At 37.1% G+C, this 12,621-nt stretch overlaps 2 protein-coding genes across 2 annotated transcripts; one reads left to right on the plus strand and one right to left on the minus strand.

Annotated features, from left to right (window-relative positions):
• Nucleotides 1–278: 278 nt before the first annotated feature.
• Nucleotides 279–1,299, plus strand: LOC145489493 (uncharacterized). The gene is made up of 2 exons (XM_081468475.1): nt 279–293; nt 754–1,299. The coding sequence occupies exons 1-2, from the start codon at nt 279–281 to the stop codon at nt 1,297–1,299; spliced, it is 561 nt and encodes a 186-aa protein (XP_081324601.1).
• Nucleotides 1,300–8,329: 7,030 nt separating this feature from the next.
• LOC145489925 (uncharacterized) lies at nt 8,330–12,113 on the minus strand. Its single transcript, XM_081469011.1, has 2 exons — nt 11,323–12,113; nt 8,330–10,594 (listed from the first exon to the last, which is right to left on the minus strand). The coding sequence occupies exons 1-2, from the start codon at nt 11,359–11,361 to the stop codon at nt 10,208–10,210; spliced, it is 426 nt and encodes a 141-aa protein (XP_081325137.1). The 5' UTR covers nt 11,362–12,113; the 3' UTR covers nt 8,330–10,207.
• Nucleotides 12,114–12,621: the final 508 nt, after the last annotated feature.

Below are 12,621 nucleotides of genomic sequence, written 5' to 3' on the forward strand. Positions count from 1 at the left end.
TTCTACTTTAACAGCGGAACTGACCACAAACTAGCATGAACAAGGATGAAACGTCATATAGCGGTGTAAATTTGACCGATGAAGTAATTCTGGAAGAAATACTTGGTAGTTTCCCTCTTGAACTATTTACTGCAACACCAAATCAGGCGCGCTGAAAAAGATATTTAAGGCGACCGTTTAATTTCTCAACATCATTACTTCTTACCTTCTCACAAGCTGAGAACTGAACACCTTTTGACTTTGGTAGAAAGCCACAAGCCCTCAAAAAATTGTAAATCATGGAGATTATTAAGGTAAGAAGGCGCTATGGCTGTCGCGATAACCCTGCAAGTGTTTTCGAAGGTATTCCATATGTCCACTTAATTTTTCGAATTCAATGGCAATCTAAAAGAGACTTAATTTTCATGAACTAAAAAGGAACAAGTAGCTAATTTAAACTGGATGTATTGGACAATATTTGACAGCTTTGCCTGCAAGGATCGTTACTTAATTTAAAGTTAACTAAGTGCTTCAGAGTCCCAGGTTTAAAAATATCACTTCTCCTCACATGTTGCCATAGATTTCAACAAATACGAGTTCCGATTCTGAGAATTTGGTGTTCGATCAACTGCATTCCATTATCTTGACCATTTTCGTTATTCTCATCACTTGACTACTTAACAGTGTATTGATCTTGCAAGGAGAGGCTAGATGTCGATCTTTCTTGATAATTAGTAAACAGTTAATCTCACTGTGTTGGTTTTCGGCTCGCAGGTTATTGCAGTTATTCTCGCTGTTTTTCTTCACCATGGAAATGGCCGAGCTATCACAACAACCAGCAGCGACAACATTGAAAGAATGCTTGATTTAGCTGAGGAAGAATTAAACACGGTCTTGAATGAGACAAATGAGAATCCAACTGAACGAGAAGAGAATCCAGCTGATGTCCTTAGATTATCAGAACAAGATTCATCAAGCCACGAAACAGTACAGTCTCAGTTCAGTGATTATGTCAGCGGTGAATCTGCTAACAAGGGTTCTGGTAACGTGATCTTACCGATGGAAGCCAATCCTGTTTGGAGACACAAGAGGTCTCTTCCTGACGAGCCTGAATGCTACACTGACACCCTCAAGACGATACACCTGACGCATGCTAATATCACCATAGCGTACCCTGAGTGTAGGAAGGTTGCGCAATTTACCGCTTGTTCTAGTTCGATGGCAAACAACAACAACAAGAGGAAATGTGTGCCGTCACATTATGTAGCTTATTCACAGGACGATGTGGTAATTCCGACAAAATGCTCGTGCGCTCCCTGAAATGCATCATGATTGTAAATTCACACTGCGTTAGGAAAACAGGGATATTTATATTATTGACTGGCAAACATTTATTTATTTATAACTGTAACAGTTTAAGAGTATTTAAGGATATTTATTAGAAAATTATTAGATACAGTTGGAGCTGGGCTTCTCTAGTATATTGTTTTAACAAAGTAAACGCTGTTAATTGTGCTAGGGTGAATGTGGTTTTTGACCCGAAGATGTTCTCGCTCTGACGCTCTGGTATACTTCGAATCATTTTTTATGAATTTTTTATACTTCAATGAATTTAGTAATACTCGGAATTTAATCATCTCTAAGCAAAGTTTTTATCCGAGGTATTTTAAATCCGGCCCAGTTTTCAATCTACAGAAGAACCCACAACATCTTTACCTTAAAGATAGATTCTAATCAATCAAGCAAGTTTGAATTTGGAAATTACCACATTTCGGGAATCGGTAGGTTTAACAGTGTTTCTTTTTTGTATTTATATTAGAATAGCTGTAAAGTTATGTATTACATACTAATTAATGTTACATTATTTCTCTTTAAAAGAGTAATTTGTACAGTATTTTATACTGATGTAAAATGAACTACAATGCAGAAAGAGTTGACGAAGATAGTCTGACTTCTGTGTTTGAATTTCAGTTCATCCAGATGAAACACATTTTGTAAAATGAACTTATGTAGCTAATAAATTATTTTCGTAAAACCGAAATGGGAAAATTCAATTTGTGGGACCATAGGCTAAGTTGACTAATTCAAACGCCCATTGCGACTTTCTCGGTCCGATTTAGCCAATATTTGATGAGAAAGTAATTTCACAGATGCCTGTTTTCATACACGTAATTCAATAAAGCAAAACGTCGGACTGACAAGTCCAACCTTTTTGCTTTTTGCGGGGTAATATCATGTCTAAATTCAAAGAATTCGTTACATTGAATCAATAAAGTATTCTTTAGTTAAACCAATTCTGTTTGTGACAAGTTCGCTCGAGGAATACTGTGAACTTCGAGGAACATGAAACTGTCCAGACAGGGACAAATATCCCAGCTTATTTTCAAAGGGGGCTACGGAATTTATTATCTTTCAAATATTTTTCACAACAAGCGGGATTTGGGAAATCACTAGATAATTCCTCAGTGGAGCACATTCAGTCACGTGACGCGTTTAGACCGATCGCGTGTGCGTGAAAATATTTCATGCATTATAGCAAGCGTTAGTCATATCCGCCAAATATGCGTTGGTAATGATATGGAAAGTCAAGCGATTAAAGATTTACACTAAGCTAGTGATTTTCATTACTGCGTCTGCGTGTGGAGGCGCGGTGGCCTCATCGGTTACCTCATGGATAGTGAGCCCGCCTCTGGATCGAGCGGTCCCGGTTCGAGCCCTGGCCAGGAACATTGTGTTGTGTTTTTGGGCAGGACACTTTACTCTCACAGATTTACAGTGCTCTCCACACGGGTGATTTAATGATGGGGGTAACCCTACGATGGGTTTGCATCCCATCCAGGGAGGCGGAGGGGAGGGGGGGGGGGAGGGCAAATAGAAATACTCCTTGTCGCTTCGTGCTACAGAAACTGAAGATAAGCGCCGGCTCGATGGGCAACTAGGCTCGTATGCAGAGTCATGTTCTTAGGGTTACTCTTATGCAGTGGTTAAAAGCAGTCAAGATGTCATTCAATAATTAAGTTATTACATGACTGAGTAACCAGATCTCAGCTAACCCGACCTGACCACAATAATGCAATTTTCTCAAGAACGTATCATTTAACGAGATCCGTAAACTCGCCTTGGGATCTTTTTCTCCAAAATGAAGTTAGCAAGATTTAACCGGAGTCAGTTTCGTGGTTGTTTCTTATGAAACGATTATTCCACTTGCGCTTGTTCAGTAGATGTTACGTGATTATGACCATATCATTTCCATAGGGCATTGTTTAATACCAAAAGCTGTAATTTAAAAGACAATTTCTGAATGTTTTTTTCCGGGTTTGATTTTTTTTTTTTGCACGAATAAGTTGATTCCCAGATTTATCTTGATTCCTATTACAATACGGAGTTTGTTATAACGTGATAGCTAATTAATTTTTTTTTTTTTTTAAAGTCCTAGTCATTTCTGAATTGATTGCTGCGTTTCAAAATTTGTTACCGGGGATCAGAAGCAATTTTGTTTTTGTATACATTTCCTAGCATTCCATCACGAATGCTATTCTCTTATTGGCTGCAATACTCAGTATCTATTCTGTTATAGATAGCGAGTAGCCGGCTAGCAGTGTGCAGTTGCTCCAGTGTTAGTAACAATTTTGTTGTAGAATGCAAATTCACGAAAATGACTGGTCTTGAATGTCCTGGACTGATTTTCCCCTAAATAAATGAAAAACATATTTATAATCTCTTTTAAGAGCTGGACTATTCATGGAATAATTGAAAACATCAGATAATAATTGAAATGAAAATACAGAAGTGTAATTTAGAATGAGTTCCTTTCATCGAGCTGTCACGTTCTAAGCTAAATTTGAAATCGTATATCGCATCAGAATATTTGACCTGAAAATCATATTTTGATATTTAAGACTTACGGAAGTTTGTTTCTGTTTTTGGTTGGTTAACAGTTTCGAAAACTGCTACCAAGGGCATTTGTGAAATATACTAACTTTTGCAATTAAAAGAAAAAATGTGTTATTTAATTTTTCTGGTTGTTATGATAAATTCTTCAACCTATGCGATTCCAGTATCAAATGTGATTTAGTGCACCGCCATGATTTCACGGTACGAGGATTAATACTCTCATGTAATTATTCACGGCATCAGAATTTCGCTTGTTGAGGAACGATTCTTAACATGCTAAGTAAATAAAATTTTAAGGTAATTAAGATTTGGAGTGCATTAATAACTATGTAATCCAGTAGAAAAAGAGAAAAAATATCTCGGCAGGAAAAGGTTAAAAAATGTTTTTTTTTTTCTTTTCGTCAAAAGGATATAATAAAACAGCGGAAGCAGAGATATGATTATCGCACAAAATAATCGGATGATTTGGTAAATGTGTTAAGTTAACACATCCTCAGAAGTCAAACTATTTAAGACTTTGGCTGGGTGCCCGATTGAACTTAAAATATCCTCGTTCAGTAGTAGTTCCTCGTATATACCAAAATTGAGCAATTTCATTGGCCCTCGAATATCGTGTATTTTTAGTTTACTACCGGATCCTAAGGGAATCACATGCTGACAGGACTTCTCAGCAAGAACATCGCAAACACTGTAATAATGTGAGGTATCAGTTACTGTGTCAGTGAGGCCGTACAGAAACATTCAGGATGAAGAGAAGAAAACTGGCGGATGAAGTAATGTTTGTTTCCCTTTCTAATTATTTAATAAAACTCCAAATCAGGAACTCTGAAAATTGTATTTAAGGGGATAGTTAGTTTTCTGGATATCAGAACAAGTCCTTACATAACAACAGACAACATATATACAAGTTAGCGAAAAGCCACAGAATCAAAAGAAATAGGTCATGGAGATTATTAAGGTAAGAAGAAGTCTTGGTTGTTGATGACTGAAATGACTTGGTTGTGTATCTTTATCGATTCAGATCTGGACAATATTTTAGTACTTCGTCAACTACAAAATTGTCTTAATTTCTCCTCTTTTAGTTTCTCAGTCAAAATGTTGTAAAAGTAAAGAAACGCGATGATCTCAAAAATCATGATAAATCAACTGTTGGGTACCAGGTCTTAGAGCATCAGTTCTCTTTACAGGTTGCTACAGATTTCTTCTAATGATAGTTCTAAGAATTTGTCGATAGAAAACTCAATTAGTTTTATTTACTTGATGATTTTCTTTATTCTCGTCACGTGCCTATTTAACAGTGTATTGATCTTCTAAGAGGTTAGATGTTGATCTTTCTTTGCAATTAATAAACAGTTAATCTCAAAGTGTTGTTTTTCGGCTCGCAGGTTATTGCAGTAATTCTCGCTGTTTTTCTTCACCATGGAAATGGCCGAGCTATCATATCAACCAGCAACTACAACATTGAAAGAATGCTTGATTTAGCTGAGGAAGAATTAAACACGATCTTGAATGAGACAAATGAGAGGACAACTGAACGAGAAGAGAATCCAGCTGATGTCCTTAGATTATCAGAACCAAATTCATCAAGCCTTGAAGCAGTACAGTTTCAGTTCAGTTCAGGTAACATGATCCAAGCGAAGGAAGCGAGACCTGTTTTGAGACAGAAGAGGTCTCACGTAGGCCCGTGTTACAATGGCACCTCCCAGACGGTCCAGCTGGACAGCGGCGTAGTCAGACAGTTCCCCATTTGTATGCAAGTTTCGCTTACCGGTTGTGGAAGTTCCATATCAAAGTACGGCATGAGAAAATGTGTGGGTTCGGATCACGAGACAGTCAGCGTCCGCCTAGCAAACGGGGCCAATCAGATAAGAGTATATCCGAGAAAATGCTCATGCGCTGTGTGAAATGCATCATGATCGTAACGTACACTGCGTCTGGAACACAGAGATATTTGAGCTGAAAACATTATTTATAGCAATATATTAGTTTTTAACGATATTTATAACGTATTCTGAAGCTGAGCTTCTCTGACATTGTTTTAACAACACAAAGACAGCGAGGGTCAACACTGTTAAATTGAATCTGCCTGGGTAATTGTCGATTTTGGTGAAGCAGTTTTTCAGGTAAGGCACCCAGGTATACTCTTTGTTTCGACAACCGACTTTAATGAATTTAGTAAGGAATAAAACGATGTAGAAAGAAACTGTCTTAAGTCAAATTGACCACAAAGTAGAGCTTTGCGGAAATTCTCGTAAGAAATCATTTGAGCGGTAGTTTTCATTGCAGCTTTCCAGTCTGCTGTGGGGTCCGTCTGCGGGTCAGTCAATTACATTGATACCTAGTTCTCTCTCAATCTTTGATATTGAGGCAGCACTAAATCCTAAATCACTTCAAAACTAACAAAATTATAAAATCAGTCGGCAGGTTAGACTTTGAAGGTCGTAAGTTGCCAAAAGTCTGAGGTTTAACAGTGTTTATCTTCATTGCTTTTATTATTTATAGTAAGAAACTAATGTTATATTATAGATATATTATTTTGATCAAACAGTATTTATACAGTATTTTATGCTATTGGCGGGAAAAGACGAGAAGTGCTTGACAGAGAGAGTCTAGCTTCACGGTCAGCACTTCAGTTCTTAGAGTACGATTGTTATTTATAATAAAGAAATATTTAATAATAAAATAATAATGACTTTATTTATAGGGTCAACCAGACAAGTGTTAGTTATATTAACATCCTAGGATAATGTCTCTTTAATTAAAAAAGTCATTAAAGAGAAAGTTTGTTTTATTTCCAGTCTACCGTCATCTTGTATGATTTCATTTCAACCAGAAAATTAGTTTTCCCAGTCCTAGTTTGGATTGCCAAGAGGAGAAATTAATTTTGAATACTTTGTCGCTGCAAGCTGCAGTCCAACATATATACCTTGTTTCGGTTGAAAAATGTTACAAGACCAAACGTATTTCAGCTTAAGAAAACACTGCTCTGCTTTCTTCACAAAAGGGAGATTGGAGTGCGAGAAAGGTCATAGAAATTCGTAGACGCTTCGACGGAGCGTAACGCTCACGAAACACAAAACCGACAGATCAGATTGATCTGGGGACTGGACGCCAGGATTCCTGAGTGCGCTGGATCCAGTCCACAACGGAACAGTGGCTTTGATTAAGCCTGGTTTTCACTAACGACGCAATCAAAAGCGCAAACACAGCAATTCCTATTTCACCGTGAAAACGGCCTTGACGCAGGCATAAGTAAGCACAAGCACAAGCACAAGGATCAAAATTTTTCCTTTTTCTTGTGCTTGCGCGTATGCTTGCGTTTGCGCTGCAACAAGTGAAGACGAAATACCGCACAGGCATAACACAAGCACAAGGATATTTACCACGCGTAGCTACGTTTGGCCAGGTAAAACACTGGATCCAGATTGCCTCGCGCCTAAACAGCTCGGAACGTTCGGATGATTTTGCTTGTGCTTATGTTTGCGTCGAATTTCGTTTTCACTTGGGTCATCCCTATTGCTAGCGCTTGTGCTTGCATCGCTAGTGAAAACCAGGCTTTAGGGAACGTGGCGCACCTGTGGTCCCACCACGCATCACAGCTGGCTAAGGAACCGATGAATCCGTGACCAGAGTGGATTCATCAGTTCCTTTGATGCACCATGATCCGAATGATCTTGGATTACTGACCATATTACCAGAAAAGAACGCATCCTTAGCTTCTTAGCTGCCATGTGACTAACTGTCTCATTGTGGACAAGTTTCAATTTGGGGTGACGCAGATATGATTTCATGATATAAACACAAGTGTTTTACTGGAAATTATAAAATGACTGAGCTACTACGCGTGCTCTCATTGGTCCATAGGTGTGTTTAGATGAGAGTATGTAAACACGGTTGTGACGTTTCAGATTCGCGCGTACTTTTGAGAATTATTTCATAAAAGCAATAGAGCACTTTTTCTATTTTTACATGGCCTCGTCTAAACACTCTAAACACTGGGAGAATTCTTGAAAGTTATGCAAACCCTCGACTACGTCTCGGGTTTGTATAACTGTCTCGTATTCTCCCAACCCTCTTTGTTCTTACTGGCTATGTAAACACGGGAAAAGTGCTCTATTGTTTAAAACAGCTCTCATAAAATTCATACGAAACCACATCCAGGACTTGGGTGGCGTATTCTCCATATCCTCACTAGTGAAGATATTGATGACTTTACTGATATCATGTTTGACCCTTAAACTGTAGTTATGTTTGTTTGTGTGTGATCGAAAAATCTTCCGATCTTCCTCAACAATCTTCGGTAATCTTTGGTTATCTTCGGAAATTTTAGGAAAATGTTTGGAAACTTTCGTGTGGCCTGCGGACAATTTTTGGAGAATCTTTGGAAAGTGGTCGCAAATCTTCGGAAAATCGTAAAAATCGTCGTTACGTTATCAGTATGTTTATACAATAAACATAATAATACATGGTTGCTCGTGTTTAACTTTGTATATATCTGCTTTGTATATATCGAGTGGAACACTCGAAGAGATATTCCATATCTACGCGCGTCTACGTATAATATATATAATTCATGCCATCCGAAAAAAAAAAAACATACTGAGTAACCATTTTCAGCACTGAGTATCATCTTTTCTATCAAAGATTCTACCTTTCCTATTAAAAACACTGCTTGTGATAGAATATAAGCATAAATTATGCGGCAAGAGCTGATCGAGTGTTCTGACTCCAGAAGTTGAAACAAAGCACGAAAGTCCGGTCTTAAAAATTATGATCCCAAGATCGCGTACAGGAATTAGACTATGCAGAATAATCTATTTTCACGATTTTAAAATGTCTCAGTCATATTTCTTGTTTCACCACAGTTGATGTCAAGTCGTGTCGATGGAAATGGACAAAAAAGGGAGGTTCCGTTTTAAAAGTCGTTTTTATTTAACATAATATTGAAATTTTTGATATCACTTCTACTATTGTTGTAGTTCGTTGCTTCCAAAGGGCATCTTCACAATACTCAAACAAGGCCCTAAAATTTGGAATTCTCTTCCAGTGTCCATAACTAGTTCAACACGCTTCTCCAGCTAAGGAAAAAATCATTACATTTTTTTAACAAGTAAAGAAGCCTAAGCCGTGTATTACACTGAGATAAAACACGACGGGCGTTTGAGAACACGAGGGAAATGTAGAAAACACGAGCCGTAGGCGAGCGACTTTTCTACATGTCTCGAGTGTTCTCAAATATCCGGAGTGTTTTATCTCAGTGTAATACACGGCTTAGTCTTCTTCATTTGCTTAATGATATAGAGGTAATATGGCGAAAAAGAATAAAACACGCTTTTTCTATGTTTTATACTGTGATAAAACATGGGTTTTCGACCAATCAGAGCGCGCACAGGGTCCTATCTATATTATAAAATGAAATAATGGTTGATAAGACATGCATAAAATTTAAATTTACACCATATTAACAACTAAGGTGGCCTCCGCTGTAAGCCTAATAGTTATTATTATTATTATTATTATTATTATTTTTGGATTACAACTTTTAATATTCTGCACATCTAGGATTAGTAGGGCCTTTGAAATCGATAAGGAACTATCAAGACTTTAGTATTTTATTATTATTATTATTATTATTATTATTATTCTTTTGTCCCGGATTTCCGCCGATCTAAGGAACCATGAACATTTTAACGGGTTATCTTCTGTATATTATTTTGTATATTAAACGTGTTGGATTATTAATTTTTAGAAAATTATTATTATTATTGTTATTATTATTGTTGTTGTTGTTGTTGTTGTTGTTCTTCTTATTGTTGTTGTTATTGTTATTATTATTATTATTGTTCTTCTCATTATTATTATTATTGTTGTTGTTGTTGTAATGAAAGTCTGCCGTTTAAACGCTAATCGGGCGTGTGTCCTCTAATTTTAGAAATTCGATGATGGCATGAGCTTGTGAATTAGTATTTTAGGATCTCATGATATTTTTATTTTCATCAAAATTTTAGTCTACGATAGTGGAATGTGTGAAGATTTGTAAATAGGTTTCCTGCGGAGATTTTACTAAATTAAAGTTCTTGTTGTTGTTTTTATTACTATTATTATTATTATTATTATTATTATTATTTATTTATTATGATTAGATACGGAAACATGTTTTACAGGTTTAACAGACATCAAATTATGTAAATATTATAGCATTTTGTAAAGCTTAGCTCTAGTTTTTGTCACAATAAATACTCCTCGTTATTATTGTCATTATTATTTACTGACTGGCAAATAAAAGATGATGATGTTGATGTTTTTCTCGCTTCAACGTCAGTACCCACCCTCATCAATCAGCCTTACACTTACAACCTGATGTAACAGTCTTTTTCAGAGCAGGAATGTAAATATAGCCACTAGGCTCACATCTGTTCTTAAGGTATCCATGGTCCGCGCATAGTGTGCTGTGAGTATGGCATATATAGTGCTCGTAGAGTTGATTACCATTGCCAGGGTAAACTTGCACTTCTTTCACGCAATGATGGAGCGACCTGACGTCATAACGCATTCTTTCTCCTGTTGTGCGCCTCTTGGTCAGAAAAGCCTGAGCACTAGCCCGCAATGTTGCTGATTTAACATGCAGACTACCTCCAGCATCTTCATCTGCATTGTCGTCTGGATCTGAAAGCGTTTTCCACGTTGGGTCTGTCGAATATCCGTTCTTTGTCAAAGCAATCTGAGAAATAAACACGATAGAGTAAATTTGGATTTTTTTGGATGGGGAGGGGGGCGGGCTTAGTAGACTACTAAGAATTTGTCCACGTTGCAGTGAATTTCTGCGTTGCTTTAAATGTTCGTGCAATATTCTCAGTCCCTGAGAGATTTACATGTGCTTATTTCTTCCAAATTTGACTCGAAATAATTTGGTTACCTATACTCGTAGTATTTTGACAGGCATGTTTTACAAATTAATTTTTCTGTTTTAAATGAAAAAAAATTGAACTTTTGCCGTAACTTTCAGTATTTTAGATGCTTTTAGCTTTCTATTTCTCAAGGCGTTTCGGTGGTTTCGTGATGTTTTGTAAGGGATCGTGAGAGCCAAGATTGTGGTACATGATTCCGGCTTTTTGGAAATAATGGCGTCATAATGCTACGGAGAGCTCAAAAGAAATCTTTTGGACCTGCTATAAATCCTCCAAGTTTAATTGTTATATCCTTGATACTCTAAGATTTACATGGCGACACACTAACAAGACCCTCCCGATCCCAGAAGACCAAAAAAAGCCCGCTCTGAATAGGGTTGACCTAGTCAAACTGGGCTATGCCTCGTTTCTCAAAAACTGTCGGGAAAATCGAAGTCAAATTGATAAATGCGCTGGTAAGTCATGGCTCTTGACCAATCACAGTCATTTATCCAGTCTGCATCATACAAATTAATAGTAAATTAAAGATACAATTGCTCACCAGTATTGCCAAACACAACGCGAACTTTACCAGCTTCATGTTCTGTCTTTGTTGAAAGTTTATTCCTCTTTCGTCGGCAAAGAATGTCACTTCGTTTCGACGATAACCAAGGTACTTTTATACTTATTTTAAAGAGATGCAAAACGACAGGTTGATTAAATGTAAAGTTACTATGAGTGAAAATAGCTTAAGCATAAATGCTTGCTATAAGGCCTGAAATTATAGTCATGTCGCGACATGACTTCAATTTCCTTTAAGTGGTCTCTTTTGAGACTGAACCGATCCTTACCTAGCCTTGAATCCTTCAAACTTCACTGAAGCTTTACGCCCCCACACCATCAGGACCTCGACTATTTCAAAAGGATTGGGTAAAGTGGGCTGAAAATAGAAGGATCCGGGACAATTTTTATGTTTTTGCCAGTTAAATTCGATGATTTTTTCAATGATTTTTAATGGGGTCTAATACATGAAATGCAGAAAGGCGCATTACCTATGAAACAGCCATGCGGGGGAGAAATTAACAAAGATGAAGGTTAAGTGTTATGCCCAAAGTTTTCTATTTTCAAAAAAATCTACTTAACGTTGGATATAAAAATTAAAAAGCTCTTAAGCTTAGTTCGAGTTTCAAAGGGTGCGGCCGTAAAGTGGGCGGCTAGAGTTTAACTTATCAATAAAGTAAAGTTTTATGCTTTTTCCACTTGATTAGCTTCGTCTGTGACTTAATTTTGGCTGCAAATGACCAAATCGTTCATTTTCTTAAAAGCTGGATCTTTCGGGTAAAGAGGGCTTCAAATATGGCGCAAATGATTGTGAAACATTGACAGGAAATGTTTTTCTGTTTCTGAAAGGAGTCAATATAAAGGGAATGGTTTTGTGACCTGGCAAAGTTCTTTGTTGTATGTTATTGTTGGCTATTTTGGGGGTTGACCCTGCACAAAACCTGGAAAAATACAAAAGATGGTTGTCTGTTAATACAACTAACCAACAGAAGTATTGCGATTATGTAATTAGCTGTAATTCATGTATAGTCAATGAGGATAAAACAAAAGATGTGCAAGGTCAAGGACCTTCCAACATAAATCCTAGCCTGTTTGTCTGCTGCTTTGATGTTTACCGGCTAGTTTTAACCATTTCCTCTATTAACTATGTTGTGAATCAATAAACACCATTTTCAAGCAGGAAGTGGCTGTTTGTTTGCGGAATATCGCATCTGAAATAAGCATGCAATTAGAGTATGTTTGTAATCAAATGTTTAACTGAGGCAGGCCGGAGTCCATTTCCGACTCAATATGAAATGAT

This window comes from Orbicella franksi, chromosome 6 (genome assembly GCF_964199315.1).
Source record: "Orbicella franksi chromosome 6, jaOrbFran1.1, whole genome shotgun sequence".
NCBI lineage: Eukaryota > Metazoa > Cnidaria > Anthozoa > Scleractinia > Merulinidae > Orbicella > Orbicella franksi.